We start from the raw sequence: 12,776 nt of genomic DNA on the forward strand, positions 1-12,776 counted from the left end.
AAGAACAAAAAAAGTTTAAAAATTGTAAAGGTTTCTGGTACAAACAAACGAAAAACATTACTTCTGATGGTATTGCATTTTGAATGATCGTCTATCTAGAACATATGGCAGTATTACAAAACTGTTGGCAGACAACAGCAAGAGTAAAGCAGAATAAAAATGTATAGGAAAAAAGCTAGAACTAGGCCTAACGAAAGGCAGTCAGAAGGAAAAATCGGTTTATGCTTAAACAAATTTAACATACTCTTTGAAAACTAATTGTCTTCAGTGTTCAGTCTGGATGCCTTACAGATGACAAACCACAATGAGAAACAGACTTCCTTTCCAGTGTTTATACATTGAATGTTAGACCTTGAACCATGGCACTTGTAGACTTCATTGAACTCTTAGGTCACTGTTAAGAGTTCTGTAGCCCTTGAATTCGTGTTACAATGCGTTAAAATTATTTCAAGCAAATGCTGCCAGTGGCAACTCATGTATAGTTCATAATCACCATCTTTTTTTATATTTTCTTATACTTTGTTTTTGCTGCTGCTTTTTTTTTTTTTTCAAGTCACCTTCAAGTTAGCATGATGCCTATAGGCATTGTTCTCACCAAGGTCACTGTGCAGTGTCTTCACACTTGTGTATGGTGACTTGATTTCTGTGTTTGTCTTACTTTATGAATCAATATCTTTCAGCACCCCCAGATTCAAAAGGAGTCACAATATATCAAGTACTTATGCTGTGATGATCAAGCAACCCTGCATCAGTGGGTAACAGGAATAAGAATTGCCAAGGTGAGATTAAAAGTAAACGTAGTCAAATATGTTTTCTGTAAAATCCTGTCTTCCTCAAGTTACTGACTGTCATCACCTCAACTGGAAATACTATGACAAGAATGGACATTCATGCTAATTTTACTGTAGAAAGAAAGAGCAGAAGGGCATGGATGGATTTGCTGAATATTCCTGTACCCTAGTTATCAGTGTGTTTTTCTCATTAACATGAGGGTGAATTCTGTAGCTCTAGAAGTCAAGTACTTGTAAAATTCATTCCATAGTTATCTGGCACAACAACAGTATGCTGTGGCTAAAGATGTGCAAGCTCTGGTCCGTCCAACTGTGACATTTTTCCAATGGTTCTACCCAAATTGTCTGCCTCGCCCTCTTCAAAAAGATCCAGACTCACAGACGATTTTGGTTTGCACAAAATGTGAAGGGAGATGGATTTGTACGTAGCCCAGTATATTGTCTGTACCTGGCTTTACAGAGCTGCTCTTGTTAGGTATATATTGTTTTCTGCCAGTTCTGCTGCAGGGTGACATCCAACAAAGGTGTGGGGTGAACATCAAATTATTTTGTGTCTTACACTGACGAGAGCTGTTTGCTCTAGAGCCCATGATTCAGTGTCCCAAGTCTGAAGATGTAATAACTTGGAAAGCAATGGAAAAAGATATTTATTGAGAACAGCTGGTTTTAAAGCCAAGTTTCAAGATGTTAACAGATGCTGAAATGAACATAAAATGTGAGAATGATATCAGTAGGACTGTGTTTGGTCACAGGGATTCATGTTTTATTGTGCTGTTATGGAGATGCTTTCCACCTGGCCCCATACAGAAATAGGCACAGCACTTGTAGAAAGCTACTTTTTAACAAAACTGGCTAGGAGGGAATGGGGTCAGGAAAGTTGTCCGAGAGCAAAATGAATGCTTAGTCTATTTCAAGCTTAACACCATGCTTATTGTATTGTTTGAATTGTTTTGCAGTATGGCAAGACGCTATATGATAATTACAAATGTGCAGTGAAGAAATCTGGCTTACCCTCTCGGTGGGCAAATCAAGGGATGGTGGAACCAGCTGCCCCAGCAGGATCCTTATCAGCAGGTACGGATGCTGTCACAGCAGTTGAAATTACATTTATTGCCCTCTTCTGTCATCATCAGTGTTGCACAGAGTCTTTGTTCAGAAAACTGTCCCATGGATTCAGTGAGGCAATATCTTGTTCTGGACAGCCCAGCGTAGCTCTGATCTGTAACTAAGCTAGCAGCAGAGCTCTCACTTTGAAGTTAGAACTTGAAGAATACAAAAACAGCCCACCAAAGGTCATTTTAAATCTGCATAATTTAATTAGGTATTTTTCTGTTGGCATCTGAATACAAATCTTTTATCCTCCCTTTACATTTTACGGACTTATGTTCCATGTCTTGAAGTTTACTGTTTGCCAATCTCTACACTGTCTGTAGCAGAGCTTTTCTTCCAATGAGTAAAAGGGATGAGTAGGATATTCTGAGAATGATCATTTCCAAAAGAGATTATTATAGCGTGAGCCACTCTCTTTCCTAGCCTTTCACTCATTTGCATGATAACAATGTGGGTGTTAGGAGAAGGACGCACAGGAAGAAAGGATTGAGTTATTCTCTAACTTTACTTTTCCAGTAGCTTTATCATGTTGTTGTTACCTATCCGTACCTCATTGTACGGATACAACAGTGCATGATATTAGCTGTAACTTGCATGAATGTTTTTAGTTTACATGCTTAAGATATGCTTTATTTGTTAGGAAGGACATGCTGGCCAATTACTTACTGTCATAAGACAAGCAAAGTCAAAATCAGTACTAGCTTCTTACTTCTCACATATACAACTCAAAATCCTCCAAACACCTTTCCAGGGCTTTAGTTTGCCTTTTCTTGGTATGTGAGAGAAGAGCGTGGTCTTTCTGCTATACCTTGGAGTCAAATCGTGGTAATAAATGCACATTTGGGGTAGGCAGACACAGTAACAGTAGGCTGTTTTGACATCAGGGGATTTTTTTGATGCTTGTGTGTGTGGGTACTTTAGAGAGGGTGGATGGGACAGTCATGGAGCATCTTGTGTTCTGGTCTTGATGGCAGTAGGGAGGTGGCTGGCCAGTGGGGCTCCACGCTGGTGCTGCAGTCTGTACTGGATATGGGCAGGATCAAGGCCTTATAAAGTATTTTGTACGTCTGTATAACTTCAGCTCCTGACTAGAATCCAGGAACACTGCATGTGATCATAAAATATACTATTAATCTTAATTAATGGATCCTATTTAATGGTTAAGTAGCCTGGAAAGATTTCAGTCATGTATATTGTCTCTATGGAAATATCTCGGAAGGATCATTAGCGTTCTAATTGAGGCAAGTCACTGTGATTCTTGCTGACTTACAGTTATCGTTACTGCCCTATATAGCCAGGCCCCAGGTTTTATAATACTGTAACCTGAACTGCCTGTGAGTAGTTGTTGGCTCATGTTTTGGAAATGGAACAAAGCATGTTTTCTTCTGTTCTGTTTTCAGATGGCTGTATAGCCATTTCTGTGGTCCGATTTCAGTATAGGCTAAAATCTGCTATAGAAAACTACAGTCTTGTGTGAGCTTCAGCGGCAGCCAAAAGCAACGCTCAGGAAGGCAGGTGGAACTTCTGTTCTCGCATCTCATGTAGCCTGTATTCCCCGGTCACGCTGCTGTAGCCAGCATTTGTGTGTTCGTGTATACCCCAAACTGTATGGTCTGTGGTTCTGAAGTGTCCCAAGTGCCAGGCGCATCTCAGGCAAAGTACGTTGTTTGCCTCCCTGCCTCACTATGTGTGTCTTTGGATGCTAAAAAACCAGTGTATGTTGTGTGCCAGCACAATATCATTATATTTGAAAGGTAAAGGATGTTGCTTTATTCGGATGTTACATATCGCTGCGAGGCTCAGTAATTTTGCATTATATTTTGGGTGTCTATATTTTGCATTATATTTTGGGTATCTATATTTTGCAATATATTTGGACTACTTTTTTTTTTTTTCTTAAAACAAATACTAATTCAACATAGAATTTTGGAGAAATTGACTTCCAAAGAGTACTAGAACATTTAAATTAAAAATAAATCTTGATAATAGAATGCATAAACTCACATACTGGATTGACTGGGGGTCCTTTAGCTGACTGACTTTGTATATAGCTTAGTGCAGGTATGTGGCAGGAGTTGCTATAGCAAGTCCTGCATAGTTTATGAAATCCATTGACAGAAGAAGAAACAGATTACCATTTAGCCATGTCCCAACTTTCTGGTATATCATACTTGCCAAGTAGAGCACTATACCTTGCAGTATACAGAGTGGACATCTCTCTGCTCTCTTTCATTTAGTTAAATCTCAACATGACTGAGGGCTGCAATGTCTTTGAACAGTAGCGTGAAGCCCAAACTGCTGCTCTGCTATGGACAGCAGATGAAGTGAGGAGAGACAGTAACTTGCTCTACTTGAGGGCATGGCCACAGAACCCAGGAATTTACATCTCTTTCTGCTGAGCATTTACAGCCACAAGACTGGGTTTATCTCTTCACTGACTTCCGTGTTAGTCCTTCAACAAACACAGACTAGAGTTTGAATGATCAAAATGGTACTTTAGATTAAATATGCTGAATGACATGCAGGCACAGGCATAAAACAGAAGGACTTCAGACCATCTTCTGTCATCCTTAGAAGCCTAAATAGCCCTAGTAGATTCACTACACTGCAGAGTTTGTCTTACTTCTGTGTCAATCGTGTGATTTGCAGGCATGGCAATAAAAATAATTTATTCTGTTTCTTATACACATGGAACCTCTTTGCTAATCAGAAAAGTACATGCTAAGATTTAAAACCATCTTTGTGCTTAGACTTACATTGTAGACAGCTGAGGGTTCACTGGCATCCAAGAAGTACATGAGTGGAACTTTACTGGATCTCAGAACTGTAAAGTATAGTAGAGCTAAGGCAGTCATTAAGGTTTACAAATGTGTGTATCTAAGCACTAAACACTATCTACTACTTTGACATGTACAGCTTCCAAAAATCCTAGACTAAACTGGAGAGTTTGTTTAATCCTCATCAGACTGTACAGGGGCTGGGGATTTTTTCGTAATTAAACCCACAAATTTGTCCTTTGGTCTCACATTCACTTACTCCGTTTGACAGTACTGTGTTATTTATGCATGTATCCCTTATGAACACAGTAATGGTGGGCAGATGTTTTGCAGAGCTTTAACTTAGCCAGCTAGCAGATCTTTGCTAATCTGAGAGTACAGTGAGGTTCACAAATCTTCCATGATTCCAGGTGGGGGAGAAGTTTCAAAGCTGTTAGCTCATTTGCTAAAGAAAATGGATCAGCCCCTCTGTAGGACTTCAGACCTTCAGCTCTCGTGACTCTTATTGATATGAAACTATGGAGTTTTTAATCTTTAGCCTAAAGTAAAGAAAAAACCCCATGCAATAAAAACTGGGAGTGTAGTTCTACAGCACACTACAAACTTCAGAATACTGTTATGAAAGACAGGTGTTTAAATGATGGAAGGCCAGAGGGTGGGCTTAACTATGACAGTTTGATTTCTGCTTAGCTTCCCTTCCAAAGCCAGCTCCTCTCTCTCTTCCTGTGTCAGCCTTAATGGTCCCCTTCTCTAATCACCGTTTACAATAGTCAGAAGAAAAAGCTCTTCATTTGTCAGCACCTTTACACACTCTGATAATTCCATCACATGCTTTTGTAATTCTGCCCCTTGCACTTCCTGTAGGACTATCAGCTACAACCATGGAGGCATGTGGACAGGTATTAGTTTTAATGTAAGGTATCTTGTTTATTTTCCTTAGGTAATGAACTGAATATGAAAAGTCATAAAATAAGCCTGAAATAGAAAACAGATATCCTCATGGATTTTACTGAACTATGTATAAAAAACCTGTAACGAGCAGTTCCTCAGTAGAAGTTGTAAAGACTTTTTATAGCCTTTTTCTTAGTTTGCTATTCCCTGATCTGGTTAATATCACAAAAAAGTAACACTTTCTTCCCTCTGTCTCCTCTCCTTGTCCCAGGTGCTGTTCAGTCAAATGGACAGATTCCCCAAATTGTTCGTCGTTCCAGTGCAGAATTTCCAGAGACTCAGAAGAAAGTGGATACGTTAGAGGTACAGGTCAGCAGTTACTAGCAGTGCACTAGTTAAATGGCACCTGTGAACAGGTTCTCCAAGTTTGTTTTTCTTCACCCCCTGTCTTTCCCCCTCAAAGTGCCAGTGTACTCTTGTGACAAGGATCTGGCTCCCGGGAAAAGTGGCTGGTTCCTTGCTGCCCCTCCTCATGCTTTACAGACTGCAAACAGTGTGCCCATTGCACAGAAGCAAGGAGCCACTGACGGAGGTGAAGGCACAGCCTTCTACCCCTTGTGTTCTTCAGAACAAATAGCTGCGAGTTCACGTAGCAGGAATAGGAGTGTGTCTACTGGGACAGTCTCAAAGACTCTGTGCTGCCAGAACCTTGGTGCCGTTTTCTGTCTCTGCCAGAAAACAGGTCTTGCCTTAGTAACACAAAGGATACAGTAGTGTTTTCAGGAGGGAACACTATGCACAGCTAAAGCTGATTGTGTAAGAAAGGAGAAAGTGAAGAAGTAAGAGAAAACATTACATGTCAGTAGGGTACAGTATGATGACTTCAAAAACATGCTGCAGAAAGAAACCCCTGCATATGTTTGCAGTTCATTATTCAGTCCCTCCATCATGCATAAAGTGCACAGGATGAGTGAAATGAAATTCCTAGGATTTTTCTGTCATCTGCATTACATGCCCTACACTTCTCTCTCTGTCTTTTTGTTCCTCCTTTAAAAGGATCTGTTTCTCTGTTCTGAACCTCACTTCCTCTGGAGCAGATCATGTTCTCAGAACTCAGCCAGTGGTTCCCTCCTCCAGTGTCTTATTTACTTCTACCTTTGTAGGCAAGGAGAGTGAGGAAGGGAAGGCATGCATGTTATACTTAGCTAATGCCAGAATTAGTAGTGCTGACTGCAGGGTTGCAGAGCACTCTTCCCTAGCAGAAGCAAACATGTTGCCTTCTTTATCTCACAGCTTCTACAAGCCTGGGACCAAAGCTGAAGTCTTTCAGGGTGCACTGTGCTACAGTTAGAGCACTAAGCTAGCTGGATCTAAACTGATAAATTAGCATAACTAGAAATGAATGTTTTCCAAAGCTTTGTTTTCAGGACAGCAGACTCCTCCACAGGTTTACACGAATAGGTAGCATGTTTGTGTAGTAACTGTCAACAGCTACCAGCTGCTACCTGAAAAAAAAAGAGCAAATTATATTCAGATATCACCAAATAGGCTTGCTTTATCTTCAGAGTGTTGACTAGCAAACACAGTTTAAAAGAAAAGTCACCTAAAATTTTATCAAAATAAAAATCTCCATTATTAACTTCTATCCTACATTTTATTTTTCTTAACTTTTATGATGGATGCTTTGATTCACTTTTCCTTCAGAAAAGTCAGAGGGTTTGAACGTCTCCGTGACCTTGCAAACATGGCTAGAACATAGTGGCTTCAAGGACCTGTTTGTCCCACTATTGATTTGAAAGTGGAGGAGGTGTGTGCACGTGTCTTTCCCAGCAGGCAGGAGACACCCTTCCCCAGGCTTACCAGTGGCCCCTGCCAAGTGGAATGTCCTTCCCCCGCCGTGCACCGCACAGAATGGTGACAGATGGCTTTCCCAAGCGCCTCTCTTCGCTGCTTTGCAGTGCTCTCCCTCCCGCAGAGGGGGCCCAGTGCACTGCCCTGCGGGTGCATGACACACCATGACACAGAGTGCAGGGGACAGTGAATCCAGACATGTAAACTTTAAATTCCCAAATCTCTCCACCTTATTCCCGCTTCACTGCTGTTGTGAGTTAGGCAGAGATAGGTGACTTCATTATTTCAGCTTTATCCCGAGATCCAGCAGTCACAGCTAGAATGGGAGATGGAGATACAATGGGGACGAGAGCCAAAACTACATCTGCTTTTTATGTTCTCAAATCTTGCTCAGTATTTTTGGATGTAAGAACACAGCACAGATTTTATTTTTTTAAGTCTTCATGTTCTCAGGGAATGAACAGCAGGGTGGAACATTGAGAAAGTATCTTTATATGTCTCACTAACTGCAATTCTTTGAAATTTTAAAAGCACTCATTTTCTGAGGACAGCACTTGAAGCGGCACTATGAATATTGTCAACATGGAGGTTTCCACTGTCAAAGCTCTGTGGGCAGCTCCAGAAAGAGAACAGAACACTATTTGCACTCTTCAGGCAGAATGTACTCTACTTCATTTCGTTGTCTGTCTACTGCACTCTTCTCATATCTTTTCACATCTTTTCACTGTTCTTAGGCAGCGGCATTAGTTTACACATGCACTGACTGTGTCTTGTCCTTTTATTCCTTCTGCTTATTAAAGGCTAAGCCAAATAACATCAGTGCGCCTGGCCTGGCGCAGTCAGTGGTGAGGCCGCAGAAGTACCAGAGTAGGAGGAACTCACTTCAGCCTCCTCCTCCACCTGAGAGGCGGTCATCTGCTATTTCTGTTTCACCAATTCTACCCTCCAAAGTCAAACGAGACAGCGGCATTTTCCTAACAGATCCAGACAGCTTTCCAGCACCGCCACCTACACTGAAGATTGATTTTCCACCACCACCAACTGATTTCTGTGAACCTCCTCCCGATTTTGTGCCTCCACCACCACCAGCCTCCAGCAGCGGTAATGGAAACCTGCCATTACCCCCTCCACCTCCACCTGTCTCCAGTAAGCCACCACCTCCAACAAAGAAACCTGTGCCACTTCCTTTAAAAGGGCTAGAAAACACAGGACAAGCTGGAGAGCCACGGTCAGCTGGGCCACCTCCGATTGGGGGTGGAGGCAGGCAAGCAGATTTCATGTCTGACCTAATGAAAGCTCTTGAGAAGAAAAAGGGCAGCAGCTCCTGAACTCTGGGAGCAGGTGGACTTCAAGCCATAGCTTTTTTTGTGAGGTATCATGAAAGGTCGTGCTGGATCAGGCTCCTCCAGGAAGAATTCTCCTTCAGTGTTCCTCCTGGGGGTCTCAAGAACTAAGGTTGGGTGCCCTCTGTCACCTACTTTGACCCTATAACCTGCTCCTTCCCCACCATCCCACCCCCTCGCCATTAAGTACCATTCCAGCATCAGGCTGAGGTAAGAATTGGCTGTAGAGTCTTGCTTCACTCCACCGGGAGAGGCAGGGACAGTGGAGCAGCACTTGTGGAGCCAGCAGCAAGTGAAATGCAGCTTCTGTGGCTGCTTCTCTAGTAGAATTGGAGCTGAAGGAAAAAAATACAACAATGTTCTTGTCTGAATTCTGAGAAGTGGGAAGATCCCTTTTCACAGAGTTCCCCTTAAAGGTTCTTTATCAGAAAACCCCCAACTGTGGGGGGTTTTTTCAATAAAAAGACACCAGTTTTTTTCAAAAACAGTCTGCCTTAGAAAGTAAAACCTCAGCTAGATTATTCTGAGATTCAAGGCAGGACCAGGGCCATTTCCAGACATAACATTTCACCTCAAATGTTATGCACTCCTGCTTCCATATGCAACTCCAGTCATACCTGTTAGCACTCACAGTTGCTGCCTTTAAATCTTGTTTATTTGGTTCATCTTAAACAAATTTTTATTTTGAAATCTTGTATGCTTCCCTTGATAGCCAGGAATTTTTTTTTTCATGTTGGTTAACATTTGTCTTCAAAATATACCTAGAAATAGTCTGTCTTCTGAAAGACTTTGTAATTATCTTGTACCTGATATGAATGTCACCTCCTACTTTTTTTTCCCCATTTGTTCTTCCATTTTAGTTCTCCATTGTTCTTTTAGGCAGCATTCATTATTAGTTCTCAAATAAAAATAACTTCTATTTTATATCTTCACAAAGTGTCATAGTTAATGAAGAGCCATTTTACTGGCAATTGGTACCACTTCAAATATTTTAAAGAGTTTTTGCCTATACCTTCTAGTCTTTATTTTACTTTTTCCAGTCTTTGCTCTTCTCATGCACACAATCTTCTAAAGATATCATAAATAATATATTACTGTATTTTGCAGTACAAAAAGCATAAAAAGCAAAGTGTGCAGTCTAAATAAATAAATACATAAAAGCAGCTGACAGAGCACGGGGTGAGAGCACTGCTGTTTGTCTGCTTGTCAAAATGGAGTTCTAGGTCCAGAAGTGGTGGTGGGAGGTGAGGGAATGACAAGCTGGTGGCAGTGTCTCAGCCTGGGAAAGTTTTAGGTCATCTCTAGTCTTATTTTTGGCTTAAAGTTGGTTTGTCAATACCCACGTATCTGCATAACAATCTAGAAGAAATATGAAGGCTATAACCACGTAATTATGAAGTGCCTTTCCTTTTGAAATGACTACTTTTGTTTTTTCAAAGCTGAAAACACTAATGACATTGTGAACCACGTGCATTTCTTCCTGCCGTTGAAATGATTTTGCTTTAAACACTGTGGTAAAGCCCACAGCTGTGTCATCTCTGGTGGAAGAAGTGGCTGCTTGAGGCAGACGAATAAATGCATTATGTGGGCAAAGGCGGTTGTGGTTAATACTCCTCCCTGATTTTGAACTTGAAAAAAATGTAGAAGCATTTTAATTGCGAGGTTTCACAGAGATGCTAAAAACAAGATAGGTATGTGTACAGGTGGCAGGGAGTTAGGGTGTTGCCTGTGGCAGCCACTGTGTGAGCATAGACAAGGAGCATTAAAAGTCTGTTGATGCTACACTTTAAATGAGGCCCACCCCCTTCTCACCCCCAGACCAGTATGTCACCCCACATGTCCCTGGGTTGACCCCACTCCCCAGTGGGGTCTTTGGTTTAGGTGAATTATTTGACCAATCTGGAAGAGGTAGGGGACTTTTTTGCTCTCCAAGGTCAGGCTACCAAGGCCTGGCCTTCACCCCCAGACACCTTGTAGTCTCTGTGTGGACCAACATCAGTGAAAACATTGTTGGTAGAGTCCAAAAGTGCAACACTAACAGAGGCAATCGCTGGCTGTTACAGCCCCACTTCACCTAAGAGTTGCAGACCCTTATCTTCCACGTTTTCCACGAGTTCACAGCACAAAGAGCCACCCTTTTATCCAAGACAAACAGCAGTGCTGGCTGGGCATGTCTCACTTCTCTTCAGATGGTCCCTACTATGTTTGCACATTTTGGTTGCGTGAGCGTAGTCTTCCACAAGGCAACAAAGACCAGGACTTTGCTGTGATAAAGCACAAACCATGAGCACTTGGTATCAGGGAGCCAGACCCCTGACGAGTTGGAGCAATGCAAGGCTAAACATCCCCCTCAGCACTAGGAGGAGTGGGTAGTGCCTGGTCAAAGCAGTAGGAGTGACAGGACAGGCTCTTGGAAGGAGCTGGCGCAGAAGGAGGTGACTGACACAAGAGGAACTCAGGGATGCACGGAAGGTGCTTCAGCCAGGGAAGTACCAGATAAGCCGCTAAAAAAGTTTATGACATCCTGTAACTGAATCTGTTTTCAGCTGAGACAAGCTGAAGCATGTTTTTCCTGCAGTAATCATGCTCATCCCCAGAGTTACTCAGGTATAGCCATGGGACAGCCACTCTCCCTTTCCTCCTTCCTTTGGTTTGTCAGCAGTGTAAGCATTGGAAGAGTAAGTCAAGCTCACACCAGGGATCTGGGGATGTCTTAGGACTGCTGTTAACCATCTGTTTGCTCTGCAGCCTATGGTTGAGGAGCTAGCATTGCTAACAACATGCTACAGCTTGTACACCTGTGTCAAGGAGGAGAATGCAAACTTGAGCGCTGGCCTAGTGCTCACCTGTACTGCCGAAGCGGCCTAAGCACAGTCCCTGGTGCAATTCAAGGAACTGCCCAGGCCAGGCACCATTCCCAGAAAACAACATGGATGAGTCTAAAGCAGGCTTCACTCCCCGTACAGAGATCCCCTGTGGTGCGGGTATGGCCAGTGAGGGTACCAGTTCATAGGCCAAGGGACTAGTTGCCAGCCCTCTTACTTAGCAATATAGTCAGAGCCCATGCAACTCTTACTGGTCTGCTGGCTCCCTTGCTTTCACTGAATTGGGCAAAAAGCTCTCAGCAAGAGAACTGTGTTCACCACTAACTCCACAGATGTTTCCTAGAAGTTTTGAACTGGCACGCTAGAACATTCAAAAGGTTCAAAATTCAAAACAGCCAAACTAAAGGTTGTACTAAGCCTATAAGCCTTGCTCTTGAGACCAGTGCAAGGCTTACAGGCTTAGTAAAACCTTTAGTTCCAAGTGCAGGAGAAAAAATACTAACTAAAATACTAAAGTAGGAGGGTTAAAAAAAAAAAAGGATTAATGTTTCCCAATTGTTTTCCATATATAACTGAGGTAAGCATTATGCAGAATCGTTGAGTGCTAAAGAGCTGGGTGTCATTTTCTGACAAGGTATTAGGAGTGCACATCTTCAACACACTTAGGTGACAACAGCTGTCTGCTAGCCAACTATTTTAAAATCAAATTAATTTTCTTTTATACATATAACATTTTATAAATACATATATATGTTTATACATATATTTCTAATATACACCCAGCATCAAAATAAAGCAGAACATGTCCTTAGAAAAATGTTGCACAATAAGCTAGTTTCTCTGAATTCACAAAGCACTAAGGCTTCCACACGGCTTTCTTTGCATTCACTCTTCTCACCAGAATGCTCAGCTTCCTGCCCTATTCCCTCCCTTCTCTTTTGTTACAGTACAATAAACTCAATTTTGTACATTTTACATCTGCAGTCAATCATAACTCATGCACTTAATCTTACACAAAAGAGCTTTCTTCGAAACAAAAAGAATCAAAGCCTATAGAAAACTCCAGAAATCAATTAAAATGCTGTGATGATTAGAACTCTATCAACTATTTTGCGTATGTACATGCTTGCATTGAATTTCTGAAATGTAAGTATTCAAACTCTCCATTCAAAGAACAGAGCTACCATC

At 41.8% G+C, this 12,776-nt stretch overlaps 1 protein-coding gene across 2 annotated transcripts in view; it reads left to right on the forward strand.

Moving 5' to 3' along the window:
* Window positions 1-9,687, forward strand: part of APBB1IP (amyloid beta precursor protein binding family B member 1 interacting protein) — a 69,704-nt gene extending 60,017 nt beyond the window's left edge. Inside the window, exons 11-14 of one of the 2 annotated variants that reach the window (XM_074866454.1) lie at window positions 681-779; window positions 1,748-1,865; window positions 5,841-5,938; window positions 8,221-9,687. In XM_074866454.1, coding sequence (XP_074722555.1) covers window positions 681-779; window positions 1,748-1,865; window positions 5,841-5,938; window positions 8,221-8,748 — 843 coding nt within the window. In that variant the 3' untranslated portion in view covers window positions 8,749-9,687. The remainder of the gene's footprint in view (window positions 1-680; window positions 780-1,747; window positions 1,866-5,840; window positions 5,939-8,220) is intronic. The other variant, XM_074866459.1, reaches the window with a different exon arrangement.
* The last annotated feature ends 3,089 nt before the right edge of the window (window positions 9,688-12,776 follow it).

The sequence above is a fragment of the Strix uralensis genome, chromosome 1, assembly GCF_047716275.1.
Source record: "Strix uralensis isolate ZFMK-TIS-50842 chromosome 1, bStrUra1, whole genome shotgun sequence".
Lineage (NCBI taxonomy): Eukaryota > Metazoa > Chordata > Aves > Strigiformes > Strigidae > Strix > Strix uralensis.